The sequence below is a fragment of the Filobasidium floriforme genome, assembly GCF_021052385.1.
Source record: "Filobasidium floriforme strain CBS 6241 chromosome Unknown HD553scaffold_1, whole genome shotgun sequence".
NCBI classification, from domain to species: Eukaryota; Fungi; Basidiomycota; class Tremellomycetes; order Filobasidiales; family Filobasidiaceae; genus Filobasidium; species Filobasidium floriforme.
The window spans coordinates 783,184-797,502 of record NW_025763622.1 but is presented as its reverse complement, the minus strand read 5'-3'; the positions used below and the strand labels follow the sequence as shown (position 1 = coordinate 797,502).

General features: G+C 53.9%; 2 protein-coding genes across 2 annotated transcripts; one reads left to right on the top strand and one right to left on the bottom strand.

Moving 5' to 3' along the window:
• Window positions 1-11,693: 11,693 nt before the first annotated feature.
• HD553DRAFT_338190 (uncharacterized protein) lies at window positions 11,694-13,000 on the top strand (the record flags this gene model as incomplete). The annotated part of the gene is made up of 4 exons (XM_046182332.1): window positions 11,694-12,345; window positions 12,402-12,757; window positions 12,830-12,897; window positions 12,961-13,000. The coding sequence occupies 4 exons, from the start codon at window positions 11,694-11,696 to the stop codon at window positions 12,998-13,000; spliced, it is 1,116 nt and encodes a 371-aa protein (XP_046040139.1).
• Window positions 13,001-13,607: 607 nt separating this feature from the next.
• Window positions 13,608-14,003, bottom strand: HD553DRAFT_338189 (uncharacterized protein; the record flags this gene model as incomplete). The annotated part of the gene is made up of 1 exon (XM_046182331.1): window positions 13,608-14,003. One exon carries the CDS (start codon window positions 14,001-14,003, stop codon window positions 13,608-13,610), a length of 396 nt encoding a protein of 131 aa, XP_046040138.1.
• Window positions 14,004-14,319: the final 316 nt, after the last annotated feature.

Sequence of the window (14,319 nt, the reverse complement as noted above, 5' to 3'; positions counted from 1 at the left end):
ATGTGTTCAGGGACCTTCTGGACGAGTCCGTCGTAGTGTACCTGGACGACATCCTCGTGTTCTCTCCCGACGAGACTACGCACGAGAGACACGTGAAGGAGGTGCTGCGAAGGCTACAAGAAAATGGGCTGTACGCCAAAGCAGAGAAGTGTGAGTTCCACACAACAGACACGGAGTTCCTTGGATACGACGTGTCTCCGGGAGGGGTAAAGATGAACCCCTCCAAGGTGTCGTCCATAGAACAATGGGCGGCGCCTCGAAACCTGAAGGGACTACAGTCGTTCCTAGGTTTCGCCAACTACTATCGGAGGTTCATCACGAACTACTCCCAGAAGATACAGGGGATGACAAAGCTCCTGAAGAAAGGAGTGCGGTTTCAATGGAACGAATCCGCAGAGACTGCGTTCGTAACGCTGAAGAAGGCGTTCACGCAGGCGCCTATACTGGCGCATTTCCAGGAAGATGCAGAGGTAACGTTGGAAACGGATGCCTCGGCCGGAGCGATTGGAGCAGTGATGTCGCAGAGAGGTTCGGACGGAAAACTCCGACCAGTAGCGTTCATGTCAAAATCGTTAACTCCCGCAGAGCGGAACTACGACGTTCACGACAGAGAGATGCTGGCCATCGTCTACGCCTGCAAGATATGGCGACACTACCTGGAGGGACCTCACCCTATTCGGATCTTTACCGATCACAAGAACCTCGAGTACTTCCGAACGGAGAAGTTACTGTCGAGGCGGCAAGTGTTAGGCGTCGAGAAGGCTCCAGGGAAGACCGGCTCGATGTATACCTGCGAGGACATATCCGGGAGTAATGTAGAACGTAGGACTAGGGTATATAGATGTAATAGCAGATGAAAGACTATATACTACAATGCTGATACAAAGTGGTACAATACGATATGCTCCTTGAACAACTCCGCCGGAGTTGGTACGACTCGAGTCCGGCGTACGCGCGCGTCGCTATAACAGGATCCCCCCGTTACGGGCGAGCTCCGAACGCCCTAGGCATCGCCGTACTCCTCGAAAGCAGGTTTCGGCTTGTTTGGGTATCGTCGATGATAATCCAGCACCGCTTGGTCGTCATGGTGGAAGTCCTCCGGATGTACCCACTCGTTATACTCATCCTCGTAACCTTCCCACCGCACCAGATATTGGGTACGCGTCTGACGTCCCCGCTTCCTGCTCCGCGAATCTACGATCTCAGATACTACCCACTGGGTGTCACCGTTATCCACCACCTCTGGGGGAGGAGGCGGGACCTGTTCCCGCGAGGGCAGCTCATTCCGCTTGTACGGAATCAACATCGAGACATGGAACACGGGGTGTACCCGCCGCAGTTGCTCGGGAAGCTCCAACCTTCGCGCCATCTTCGCATCTCCCACGACCTCGGTGATCTTGAAAGGTCCGAGGGTCTTGTAGTCCAACTTCTTGTTTGGACGAACCGTCTTGATGTGGTCCGTAGACAACATCACTTGATCCCCGACCTCCATTCCCTCGTCGGGAACGGGTCGCCTCTTTCTGTTGGCGTATTTCGCCATATCTACCCTTGCTTGCTCCAACGCCCGGAGTACCGACTCGTGGATGTTCGAGAGTCGCTCCCTGAACTCATCCGCGCTTTCATTGGGCACTTCGGCCATCCGGATGGTGAACTTGTGGTCAGTCCCCTCGGAGGCCATGAAAGGCGACATCCCTATGGCGGAATGCTTGGAGTTGTTGTAGGCGAACTCCGCCAGAGGCAACAACTCCGCCCAATCATCCTGCTGGAAGTTCACGTAACTCCGCAGGTACTGTTCCAATGTCGAGTTGCTCCTCTCCGTTTGTCCGTCAGTCTCCGGGTGGTATGCCGTCGAGAACCTCCTCTCGACACCCGCAAAAGCACACACATCCCGCCAGAAGCTAGACATGAACAATGTTCCTCTGTCCGAGATGATCTGATCAGGGAACCCGTGCAACTTGACGTAGTGGGAGAAGAATAACTTCGCCAGGTACGAGGCGTTGTTATCCTTTCGACACGGGATGAAGTGTGCCCGCTTACTGAAGCGGTCGACGATTACCAGGATTGCATCCTGGCCCAATGACTCGGGGAGGTCCGTGATGTGGTCCCAAGTGATAGACGACCACGGCTTCCTCGCCGCAGGTAGAGGGGCCAATTCTCCGATCGGCTTTTGTCGGGGACGGCGGTTCTTCTGGCACGTCAAGCACGAGGCCACGTAGTTGCCTACCCAGTCTCTCATTCGGGGCCAATAAAAGTCTCTCGAGAGGAGGTCCTCCGTTTTGTCTCGCCCGTAGTGCCCCGCGAGCTTGCCGTCGTGAACGTACTTCATCAGTCGGACCCTTACCGACTCCACATCAGGGACGTACAGGAGTCCCTTGTAGATTAGGAACCCCTCGCCATCCTTCTTGTAGGGACCCTGCTCGTTGGGCTCCCTCTCCATCTTCTCCAAGATGGCCTTGACTACTTCGTCCGCCTCGTAACCTTGCAACAGGTCTCTCCGGAGGTCCTCGCCGGGAATTGGCAGGGTACCGTTGATCTGTAGATGCGGAGGAATCTCCCGCGCTGTAGCCGAGAGATTCATGGGCCGTAGCATCGTCTCGGTCTGTCTTGGTTCGCTCTCTTCTAGGAGCTCCTCTTTCCGACTCAAGGCGTCGGCCTTACCGTTCATCACCCCCGGCTTGTACTCCAGGGTGTAGCTCAGACTGTTCAACAGCTGGGACCATCTTGCTTGTCGCCTCGACAGTAACTTCTCCGTTCGGAAATACTCGAGGTTCTTGTGATCGGTAAAGATCCGAATAGGGTGAGGTCCCTCCAGGTAGTGTCGCCATATCTTGCAGGCGTAGACGATGGCCAGCATCTCTCTGTCGTGAACGTCGTAGTTCCGCTCTGCGGGAGTTAACGACTTTGACATGAACGCTACTGGTCGGAGTTTTCCGTCCGAACCTCTCTGCGACATCACTGCTCCAATCGCTCCGGCCGAGGCATCCGTTTCTAACGTTACCTCTGCATCTTCCTGGAAATGCGCCAGTATAGGCGCCTGCGTGAACGCCTTCTTCAGCGTTACGAACGCAGTCTCTGCGGGTTCGTTCCATTGAAACCGCACTCCTTTCTTCAGGAGCTTTGTCATCCCCTGTATCTTCTGGGAGTAGTTCGTGATGAACCTCCGATAGTAGTTGGCGAAACCTAGGAACGACTGTAGTCCCTTCAGGTTTCGAGGCGCCGCCCATTGTTCTATGGACGACACCTTGGAGGGGTTCATCTTTACCCCTCCCGGAGACACGTCGTATCCAAGGAACTCCGTGTCTGTTGTGTGGAACTCACACTTCTCTGCTTTGGCGTACAGCCCATTCTCTTGTAGCCTTCGCAGCACCTCCTTCACGTGTCTCTCGTGCGTAGTCTCGTCGGGAGAGAACACGAGGATGTCGTCCAGGTACACTACGACGGACTCGTCCAGAAGGTCCCTGAACACATGGTTCATCCACCTTTGGAACGTCGCCGGAGCGTTCGTCAACCCGAACGGCATCACCAGACACTCAAACAGTCCGTATCTAGTACGGAAAGCTGTCTTCCATTCGTCCCCTTCCTTTACTCGTAACAAGTTGTACGCTCCTCGGAGGTCCAACTTGGTATAGACCTTCGCTGTCGTTAACTTATCGAGCGTCTCGGAAATCAGCGGTAACGGGGTTCGATCCTTTGTGGTAATGGCGTTCAAACGCCGGTAGTCAATACAGAGCCTGAGCTCTCCTCCCTTCTTCGGGACAAACAATACGGGACTTGCGGCGGGTGACGTCGAAGCCCTGATAAAACCTTTATCAAGGTTCTCCTTGATCCAGCGCTTCAATTCGGCGCTCTCCTTTTCGGAGTGGTTGTAGAGTTTTCCGAAGGGGGGTACTTTCCCTTCCTCTACGTCGATCGAGTGATCGAAGTCTCTATGTGCCGGCAACTCGTCGGCCTTGGTCTTGGAGAACGCTCCGAGGAAAGCGTGATACTTCTCCGGTACCACCTTCCGTAACGTCTCCATATATTCGGGAGGGTCCAGGTCTCCCGGGAAACTCTCCGCTGGCTTGTCGTCCCAATCCCATAAGTCGGGACGCCTCACCCTCTCTTCTTCTTCATCATTGGCCTTGAGGTAGGCCACTACTAGTTCTTCGGTGACCCCTCCTTTGATTCGGTCCGTCGAACGTAACTCCTTCTCCTCCGCTTCGTAATCCACGGGGGAGTATACTATTTCTTTTGCTGGTGTACATCCGTTCTGGACGCACTTATCTTCGAACGCTACTGCGCTCATTTCCCAGTCAATTCGGGGGTTGTGCTCCTTCAACCATGGTAGGCCGAGCACCGTTGTGAAAGTTCCGAGGCTACATACGTAGAAGTACGCCGTTTCGGTATGTCTACCGATACGTAGTCTAGCTTGTACCCGGTGTGTAACTGCACCGGAAGAGATCTCTCTCCCATCAATGACCAGGAGTGGTCGGGGTCGTTCTAAAGGAATGAGGTCGAATCCGTGTTGCTCGACGAATTCGGTGTCTATAAACAAACTGGTCGCTCCTGAGTCGATCATCAAGACCGTCTCCGTCGGAGTACCATTCGGGTAGAAGGTGCCGGTGACCGTAATATGAGCCTCCGGTCGAGAGGGAGAACCTATGCTGCTCAGCACCAACGGTTCTCCAGTTGCTACGTTCAAGTCATTACCCGGGGAACTCGGATGATCTGCTATTCTGTTAGGCGTCGAGAAGGCTCCAGGGAAGACCGGCTCGATGTATACCTGCGAGGACATATCCGGGAGTAATGTAGAACGTAGGACTAGGGTATATAGATGTAATAGCAGATGAAAGACTATATACTACAATGCTGATACAAAGTGGTACAATACGATATGCTCCTTGAACAACTCCGCCGGAGTTGGTACGACTCGAGTCCGGCGTACGCGCGCGTCGCTATAACAGCAAGCAAGATGGTCTCAGCTGCTGAACAGTCTGAGCTACACCCTGGAGTACAAGCCGGGGGTGATGAACGGTAAGGCCGACGCCTTGAGTCGGAAGGGGGAGCTCCTAGAAGAGAGCGAACCAAGACAGACCGAGACGATGCTACGGCCCATGAATCTCTCGGCTACAGCGCGGGAGATTCCTCCGCATCTACAGATCAACGGTACCCTGCCAATTCCCGGCGAAGACCTCCGGAGAGACCTGTTGCAAGGTTACGAGGCGGACGAAGTAGTCAAGGCCATCTTGGAGAAGATGGAGAGGGAGCCCAACGAGCAGGGTCCCTACAAGAAGGATGGCGAGGGGTTCCTAATCTACAAGGGACTCCTGTACGTCCCTGATGTGGAGTCGGTAAGGGTCCGACTGATGAAGTACGTTCACGACGGCAAGCTCGCGGGGCACTACGGGCGAGACAAAACGGAGGACCTCCTCTCGAGAGACTTTTATTGGCCCCGAATGAGAGACTGGGTAGGCAACTACGTGGCCTCGTGCTTAACGTGCCAGAAGAACCGCCGTCCCCGACAAAAGCCGATCGGAGAACTAGCCCCTCTACCTGCGGCGAGGAAGCCGTGGTCGTCTATCACTTGGGACCACATCACGGACCTCCCCGAGTCATTGGGCCAGGATGCAATCCTGGTAATTGTCGACCGCTTCAGTAAGCGGGCACACTTCATCCCGTGTCGAAAGGATAACAACGCCTCGTACCTGGCGAAGTTATTCTTCTCCCACTACGTCAAGTTGCACGGGTTCCCTGATCAGATCATCTCGGACAGAGGAACATTGTTCATGTCTAGCTTCTGGCGAGATGTGTGTGCTTTTGCGGGTGTCGAGAGGAGGTTCTCGACGGCATACCACCCGGAGACTGACGGACAAACGGAGAGGAGCAACTCGACGTTGGAACAGTACCTGCGGAGTTACGTGAACTTCCAGCAGGATGATTGGGCGGAGTTGTTGCCTCTGGCGGAGTTCGCCTACAACAACTCCAAGCATTCCGCCATAGGGATGTCGCCTTTCATGGCCTCCGAGGGGACTGACCACAAGTTCACCATCCGGATGGCCGAAGTGCCCAATGAAAGCGCGGACGAGTTCAGGGAGCGACTCTCGAACATCCACGAGTCGGTACTCCGGGCGTTGGAGCAAGCAAGGGTAGATATGGCGAAATACGCCAACAGAAAGAGGCGACCCGTTCCCGACGAGGGAATGGAGGTCGGGGATCAAGTGATGTTGTCTACGGACCACATCAAGACGGTTCGTCCAAACAAGAAGTTGGACTACAAGACCCTCGGACCTTTCAAGATCACCGAGGTCGTGGGAGATGCGAAGATGGCGCGAAGGTTGGAGCTTCCCGAGCAACTGCGGCGGGTACACCCCGTGTTCCATGTCTCGATGCTGATTCCGTACAAGCGGAACGAGCTGCCCTCGCGGGAACAGGTCCCGCCTCCTCCCCCAGAGGTGGTGGATAACGGTGACACCCAGTGGGTAGTATCTGAGATCGTAGATTCGCGGAGCAGGAAGCGGGGACGTCAGACGCGTACCCAATATCTGGTGCGGTGGGAAGGTTACGAGGATGAGTATAACGAGTGGGTACATCCGGAGGACTTCCACCATGACGACCAAGCGGTGCTGGATTATCATCGACGATACCCAAACAAGCCGAAACCTGCTTTCGAGGAGTACGGCGATGCCTAGGGCGTTCGGAGCTCGCCCGTAACGGGGGGATCCTGTTATAGCGACGCGCGCGTACGCCGGACTCGAGTCGTACCAACTCCGGCGGAGTTGTTCAAGGAGCATATCGTATTGTACCACTTTGTATCAGCATTGTAGTATATAGTCTTTCATCTGTTATTACATCTATATACCCTAGCCCTACGTTCTACATTACTCCCGGATATGTCCTCGCAGGTATACATCGAGCCGGTCTTCCCTGGAGCCTTCTCGACGCCTAACACCCAGCCAGTTGGTGCAACACAGCCTAGTCCTGCCCCTCTTCCCTCAGCCCCCCCTATCCGTCAATCTCTGTCGGTTACTGTTGAAGACGATGTTCAAGAAGTCATTCCGGAGATCTCGACACCCGGTGCAACCAGAGCCGTTGCCTCGCCTGCGCCTTATTTGACCCAGGCTCGCAGGGTTCAGCAGATGGTTGGCTCGGCTCCTGCTACGTTCTCACAGCAAAGTCTGCCTGGGCGAGGGATATCTGGAATTGGCAGCTTCAAGAAGATGGGCCGAGGCGGGTTTTGTTAGGCGTCGAGAAGGCTCCAGGGAAGACCGGCTCGATGTATACCTGCGAGGACATATCCGGGAGTAATGTAGAACGTAGGACTAGGGTATATAGATGTAATAACAGATGAAAGACTATATACTACAATGCTGATACAAAGTGGTACAATACGATATGCTCCTTGAACAACTCCGCCGGAGTTGGTACGACTCGAGTCCGGCGTACGCGCGCGTCGCTATAACAGGATCCCCCCGTTACGGGCGAGCTCCGAACGCCCTAGGCATCGCCGTACTCCTCGAAAGCAGGTTTCGGCTTGTTTGGGTATCGTCGATGATAATCCAGCACCGCTTGGTCGTCATGGTGGAAGTCCTCCGGATGTACCCACTCGTTATACTCATCCTCGTAACCTTCCCACCGCACCAGATATTGGGTACGCGTCTGACGTCCCCGCTTCCTGCTCCGCGAATCTACGATCTCAGATACTACCCACTGGGTGTCACCGTTATCCACCACCTCTGGGGGAGGAGGCGGGACCTGTTCCCGCGAGGGCAGCTCATTCCGCTTGTACGGAATCAGCATCGAGACATGGAACACGGGGTGTACCCGCCGCAGTTGCTCGGGAAGCTCCAACCTTCGCGCCATCTTCGCATCTCCCACGACCTCGGTGATCTTGAAAGGTCCGAGGGTCTTGTAGTCCAACTTCTTGTTTGGACGAACCGTCTTGATGTGGTCCGTAGACAACATCACTTGATCCCCGACCTCCATTCCCTCGTCGGGAACGGGTCGCCTCTTTCTGTTGGCGTATTTCGCCATATCTACCCTTGCTTGCTCCAACGCCCGGAGTACCGACTCGTGGATGTTCGAGAGTCGCTCCCTGAACTCATCCGCGCTTTCATTGGGCACTTCGGCCATCCGGATGGTGAACTTGTGGTCAGTCCCCTCGGAGGCCATGAAAGGCGACATCCCTATGGCGGAATGCTTGGAGTTGTTGTAGGCGAACTCCGCCAGAGGCAACAACTCCGCCCAATCATCCTGCTGGAAGTTCACGTAACTCCGCAGGTACTGTTCCAATGTCGAGTTGCTCCTCTCCGTTTGTCCGTCAGTCTCCGGGTGGTATGCCGTCGAGAACCTCCTCTCGACACCCGCAAAAGCACACACATCCCGCCAGAAGCTAGACATGAACAATGTTCCTCTGTCCGAGATGATCTGATCAGGGAACCCGTGCAACTTGACGTAGTGGGAGAAGAATAACTTCGCCAGGTACGAGGCGTTGTTATCCTTTCGACACGGGATGAAGTGTGCCCGCTTACTGAAGCGGTCGACGATTACCAGGATTGCATCCTGGCCCAATGACTCGGGGAGGTCCGTGATGTGGTCCCAAGTGATAGACGACCACGGCTTCCTCGCCGCAGGTAGAGGGGCCAATTCTCCGATCGGCTTTTGTCGGGGACGGCGGTTCTTCTGGCACGTCAAGCACGAGGCCACGTAGTTGCCTACCCAGTCTCTCATTCGGGGCCAATAAAAGTCTCTCGAGAGGAGGTCCTCCGTTTTGTCTCGCCCGTAGTGCCCCGCGAGCTTGCCGTCGTGAACGTACTTCATCAGTCGGACCCTTACCGACTCCACATCAGGGACGTACAGGAGTCCCTTGTAGATTAGGAACCCCTCGCCATCCTTCTTGTAGGGACCCTGCTCGTTGGGCTCCCTCTCCATCTTCTCCAAGATGGCTTTGACTACTTCGTCCGCCTCGTAACCTTGCAACAGGTCTCTCCGGAGGTCCTCGCCGGGAATTGGCAGGGTACCGTTGATCTGTAGATGCGGAGGAATCTCCCGCGCTGTAGCCGAGAGATTCATGGGCCGTAGCATCGTCTCGGTCTGTCTTGGTTCGCTCTCTTCTAGGAGCTCCTCTTTCCGACTCAAGGCGTCGGCCTTACCGTTCATCACCCCCGGCTTGTACTCCAGGGTGTAGCTCAGACTGTTCAACAGCTGGGACCATCTTGCTTGTCGCCTCGACAGTAACTTCTCCGTTCGGAAGTACTCGAGGTTCTTGTGATCGGTAAAGATCCGAATAGGGTGAGGTCCCTCCAGGTAGTGTCGCCATATCTTGCAGGCGTAGACGATGGCCAGCATCTCTCTGTCGTGAACGTCGTAGTTCCGCTCTGCGGGAGTTAACGATTTTGACATGAACGCTACTGGTCGGAGTTTTCCGTCCGAACCTCTCTGCGACATCACTGCTCCAATCGCTCCGGCCGAGGCATCCGTTTCCAACGTTACCTCTGCATCTTCCTGGAAATGCGCCAGTATAGGCGCCTGCGTGAACGCCTTCTTCAGCGTTACGAACGCAGTCTCTGCGGATTCGTTCCATTGAAACCGCACTCCTTTCTTCAGGAGCTTTGTCATCCCCTGTATCTTCTGGGAGTAGTTCGTGATGAACCTCCGATAGTAGTTGGCGAAACCTAGGAACGACTGTAGTCCCTTCAGGTTTCGAGGCGCCGCCCATTGTTCTATGGACGACACCTTGGAGGGGTTCATCTTTACCCCTCCCGGAGACACGTCGTATCCAAGGAACTCCGTGTCTGTTGTGTGGAACTCACACTTCTCTGCTTTGGCGTACAGCCCATTTTCTTGTAGCCTTCGCAGCACCTCCTTCACGTGTCTCTCGTGCGTAGTCTCGTCGGGAGAGAACACGAGGATGTCGTCCAGGTACACTACGACGGACTCGTCCAGAAGGTCCCTGAACACATGGTTCATCCACCTTTGGAACGTCGCCGGAGCGTTCGTCAACCCGAACGGCATCACCAGACACTCAAACAGTCCGTATCTAGTACGGAAAGCTGTCTTCCATTCGTCCCCTTCCTTTACTCGTAACAAGTTGTACGCTCCTCGGAGGTCCAACTTGGTATAGACCTTCGCTGTCGTTAACTTATCGAGCGTCTCGGAAATCAGCGGTAACGGGGTTCGATCCTTTGTGGTAATGGCGTTCAAACGCCGGTAGTCAATACAGAGCCTGAGCTCTCCTCCCTTCTTCGGGACAAACAATACGGGACTTGCGGCGGGTGACGTTGAAGCCCTGATAAAACCTTTATCAAGGTTCTCCTTGATCCAGCGCTTCAATTCGGCGCTCTCCTTTTCGGAGTGGTTGTAGAGTTTTCCGAAGGGGGGTACTTTCCCTTCCTCTACGTCGATCGAGTGATCGAAGTCTCTATGTGCCGGCAACTCGTCGGCCTTGGTCTTGGAGAACGCTCCGAGGAAAGCGTGATACTTCTCCGGTACCACCTTCCGTAACGTCTCCATATATTCGGGAGGGTCCAGGTCTCCCGGGAAACTCTCCGCTGGCTTGTCGTCCCAATCCCATAAGTCGGGACGCCTCACCCTCTCTTCTTCTTCATCATTGGCCTTGAGGTAGGCCACTACTAGTTCTTCGGTGACCCCTCCTTTGATTCGGTCCGTCGAACGTAACTCCTTCTCCTCCGCTTCGTAATCCACGGGGGAGTATACTATTTCTTTTGCTGGTGTACATCCGTTCTGGACGCACTTATCTTCGAACGCTACTGCGCTCATTTCCCAGTCAATTCGGGGGTTGTGCTCCTTCAACCATGGTAGGCCGAGCACCGTTGTGAAAGTTCCGAGGCTACATACGTAGAAGTACGCCGTTTCGGTATGTCTACCGATACGTAGTCTAGCTTGTACCCGGTGTGTAACTGCACCGGAAGAGATCTCTCTCCCATCAATGACCAGGAGTGGTCGGGGTCGTTCTAAAGGAATGAGGTCGAATCCGTGTTGCTCGACGAATTCGGTGTCTATAAACAAACTGGTCGCTCCTGAGTCGATCATCAAGACCGTCTCCGTCGGAGTACCATTCGGGTAGAAGGTGCCGGTGACCGTAATATGAGCCTCCGGTCGAGAGGGAGAACCTATGCTGCTCAGCACCAACGGTTCTCCAGTTGCTACGTTCAAGTCATTACCCGGGGAACTCGGATGATCTGTTATTCTGTTAGGCGTCGAGAAGGCTCCAGGGAAGACCGGCTCGATGTATACCTGCGAGGACATATCCGGGAGTAATGTAGAACGTAGGACTAGGGTATATAGATGTAATAACAGATGAAAGACTATATACTACAATGCTGATACAAAGTGGTACAATACGATATGCTCCTTGAACAACTCCGCCGGAGTTGGTACGACTCGAGTCCGGCGTACGCGCGCGTCGCTATAACAGGTTTCAGATAAGGGGAAGCGTTGGCCAACAGGTTATACACGCATCTGTGAAGCCTGGTAAGCCAAAGAAGCTTGGGCGAAAGAACAAGGTTAGTAAGCATATCGTTGTAACTCTGGGATCCTTTGCTGACAAGAACATACTACAGGTTGCTTTCATTCCTTGTGGTTCGTTTGTACGGGAGCAGCTCGTACTGGAGACAAACAAGAGGGGTCGCACTGCGGCACTTACCGAATGCTTGGAAGGCTTACGGTGCATCCAGAAACTCCATCTCTTGGATAACATGGATTCGGTACAGATTACCTCTTACGTAGAGGGAGTCTTCAAGGCTGCTAGCAAGCCCCTTCCTCATCTTTGGCGATGGGCCAAACTTACCGCCAGTTCGAAGAAGTTCCAACCGGACTTGACGTATAATCCATGGGATCTGGATATTACCCAATTGGCCGACATCTTTGAGGACGAAGCTATGGCTTATATTGTACCGGCTACATGGGCAGATGCATCGGAGGACAAGAAAGCGTTCCGTGAACAGCTGGCCGACGTCCTCGACCGTGATCCTGCCACATGGGATCTCGAGGTGGAGATTCAAGCTCCCCCTACGAGTAAGGCGAAAGGGAAAGGGAAGGCAAAGCAGGAGTTGGACTCTGATGTCGAGGAACAGAACGAGTTAGACGATCCAAACGTACCTAAGCAGTGCAATTGGTGTCCAGGCCGCTTTCCCCCCGACCGACATGGCGCACACCTAAGAATTTGCGCTGGGTTTCAAAATCGCTTCGACGAGGACAATCACGACGTACCTCAAGGCTATACCCCTGATCCCTCGCCTCCAGTAGCAACAAGGCCACAACCAAAGGCTAAGGCTAAGGCTAAGGCTAAGACATCCCCTCTCCCGGAGAAACCGGCCAACATTGGGAATACCAAAGTCAAAGTCATGGGTAAGCGTTCTTGCTAGACACTTACACTCAGGCAATGACTGATCGAATCGTGTTAGATTTGACTGGAACAACCCCAGATGCCTTACCATCGGCAATGACAATCCCTGATTTCTACAATCTATGCGAACGTCAGCTCTTGAGCATGGGTACCACCCAGTTTTTAGGCGTCATCGCCCAAGTTCTGGATCAACACCGTGACTACGAACTCGACACCCAATCTACTCCTAAACCTGGTGCTGCTGCTGGTCCGTCGTTCGAAGAGTTTGCTTGGGATCACAATGCCAAGAGTCCCAGTCCTCCTGCCATGTCTGGAGGGCCGTTAAGCGAGGATGGTCGGAACGATGTTCATTCAGAACATGACTCGGATGTAGGGGAAGCAATAGTGTTACAAGGCACAGACGTTGAGAATCCGGTAAGACTATTGGGGTTTTGTACAATCAGGATCAACGTCTTTGCATTTAACTGATTACTGAATACTGAATAGGTGCAAAACACAGTCCCTGTCGACTCCGTTGCTGTCGTTCAACATGATTCAGCTGAGGCACCGGCTGCGTCAGCGTCATCGTCGAAAGTTGGGAAAAAGAGGAAGAGATCGCCTCATGTTGGGCCTCTTAGACGTTCGGATAGGCCTGTTAGGCTTACCAAGACTACTTAGCCTAACTTGTACTTTATTCAGGCTGATTGTGCATATATCGTATTTTGAAATCTCGGGCAGTCAATCTCGGGCAGACCTTCGACGTGGAATATCTCCTGAACCGTTGGACGAAACGGGACGGGAAAAAAATTGGCTTAGAAAATGTGGCCTCTAGCATTCAGATGGTGGTCTAAAATCTGCTGTAGCGTCAAAACTGAGTGAGATAGCACTAACCCCTCAGCTATGATGTCATTTTTGGAGCGCGCTCCAAATTTGACGTCATAGGTAGGGGACATCATAGCAATTCGACAATGAATAACTCCTGAACCGCTGGACGAAATGACACGGGAAAAAAAATGGCTTAGCGGATGTTGGGTCTGGCGTTCTGATGGTGACCTCAGATTTCCGGTAGCATCAAAACTGGGCAAGATAGCATTTGCTCGCTGCCCCGTCTCGCAGCACATGGTCCTCATGAACAACTCAACGAAACTGGATGGGACGAAAATTGGCTTAGCCAATGTCATGTCTAGCATCCCAACAGTGTATTCAGATCTGCTGTAGCATAAAAACTGAGCAAGATAGCAACAAAAAAAGGAACCCGTATTACCCAAAAAAAAAGATACAAAGCCTAACTACCAGAACCTCCAGCCTGGAACCAGAACTTGCCCGTGGTCGGATCCATCAGGGCGGGCTGGAGTTGGGCCAGAGCTTGACTAGCGGGCCCGGCGGGAGTGGGGGTGACGGGGGTGACGGGGGTGGCGGGGAGGGGGTTGGTGATCCTGACGATCATCGGCTTGCGTTCTTTGACCACATATGGTCTCTTCTCGAAGTCGCAGGGCTCGCCGTACCTCCAGATACACCTTACACAGGCCTCCTTCTCCCCCGGTATGACCACGCAATGGTCGAAGGCCTTGTCACAAGCCACCCGAAGCTTGTCGTCCGGGAACGCACCGGCTCGCGTTCGCCCATTGCATGTCTTGCAGTAGCAATCGTCGGGGACCACCACTGCGTCCGGGTTGGACATGATATCGTAGGCCTTCTACAAAGACGTTCGTACAAGGGTTATTAGCCTAACTTAGCCTAACTTAGCCTCGACTAGGTTTAGCTTTGCTTACGTTGGCCCGTCTCCACGCCTCTTCTTTCCAATGCCTGGGCTTCGTAAGAGGCAGGACAAAGTCGGCGCCCTCCCCGAACTCGTCCTCCGCTTCTTTGTTATAGCGGTCACGTGACGCGTCGGACGCGCCGTACGCGACTCCCGTATGCGACTCCCGCCGGGGGTACTTTTCGGTATTGTTATGTTGATGTAGAACTAGTACCCTTGTAATAGCTCTACATCCGTT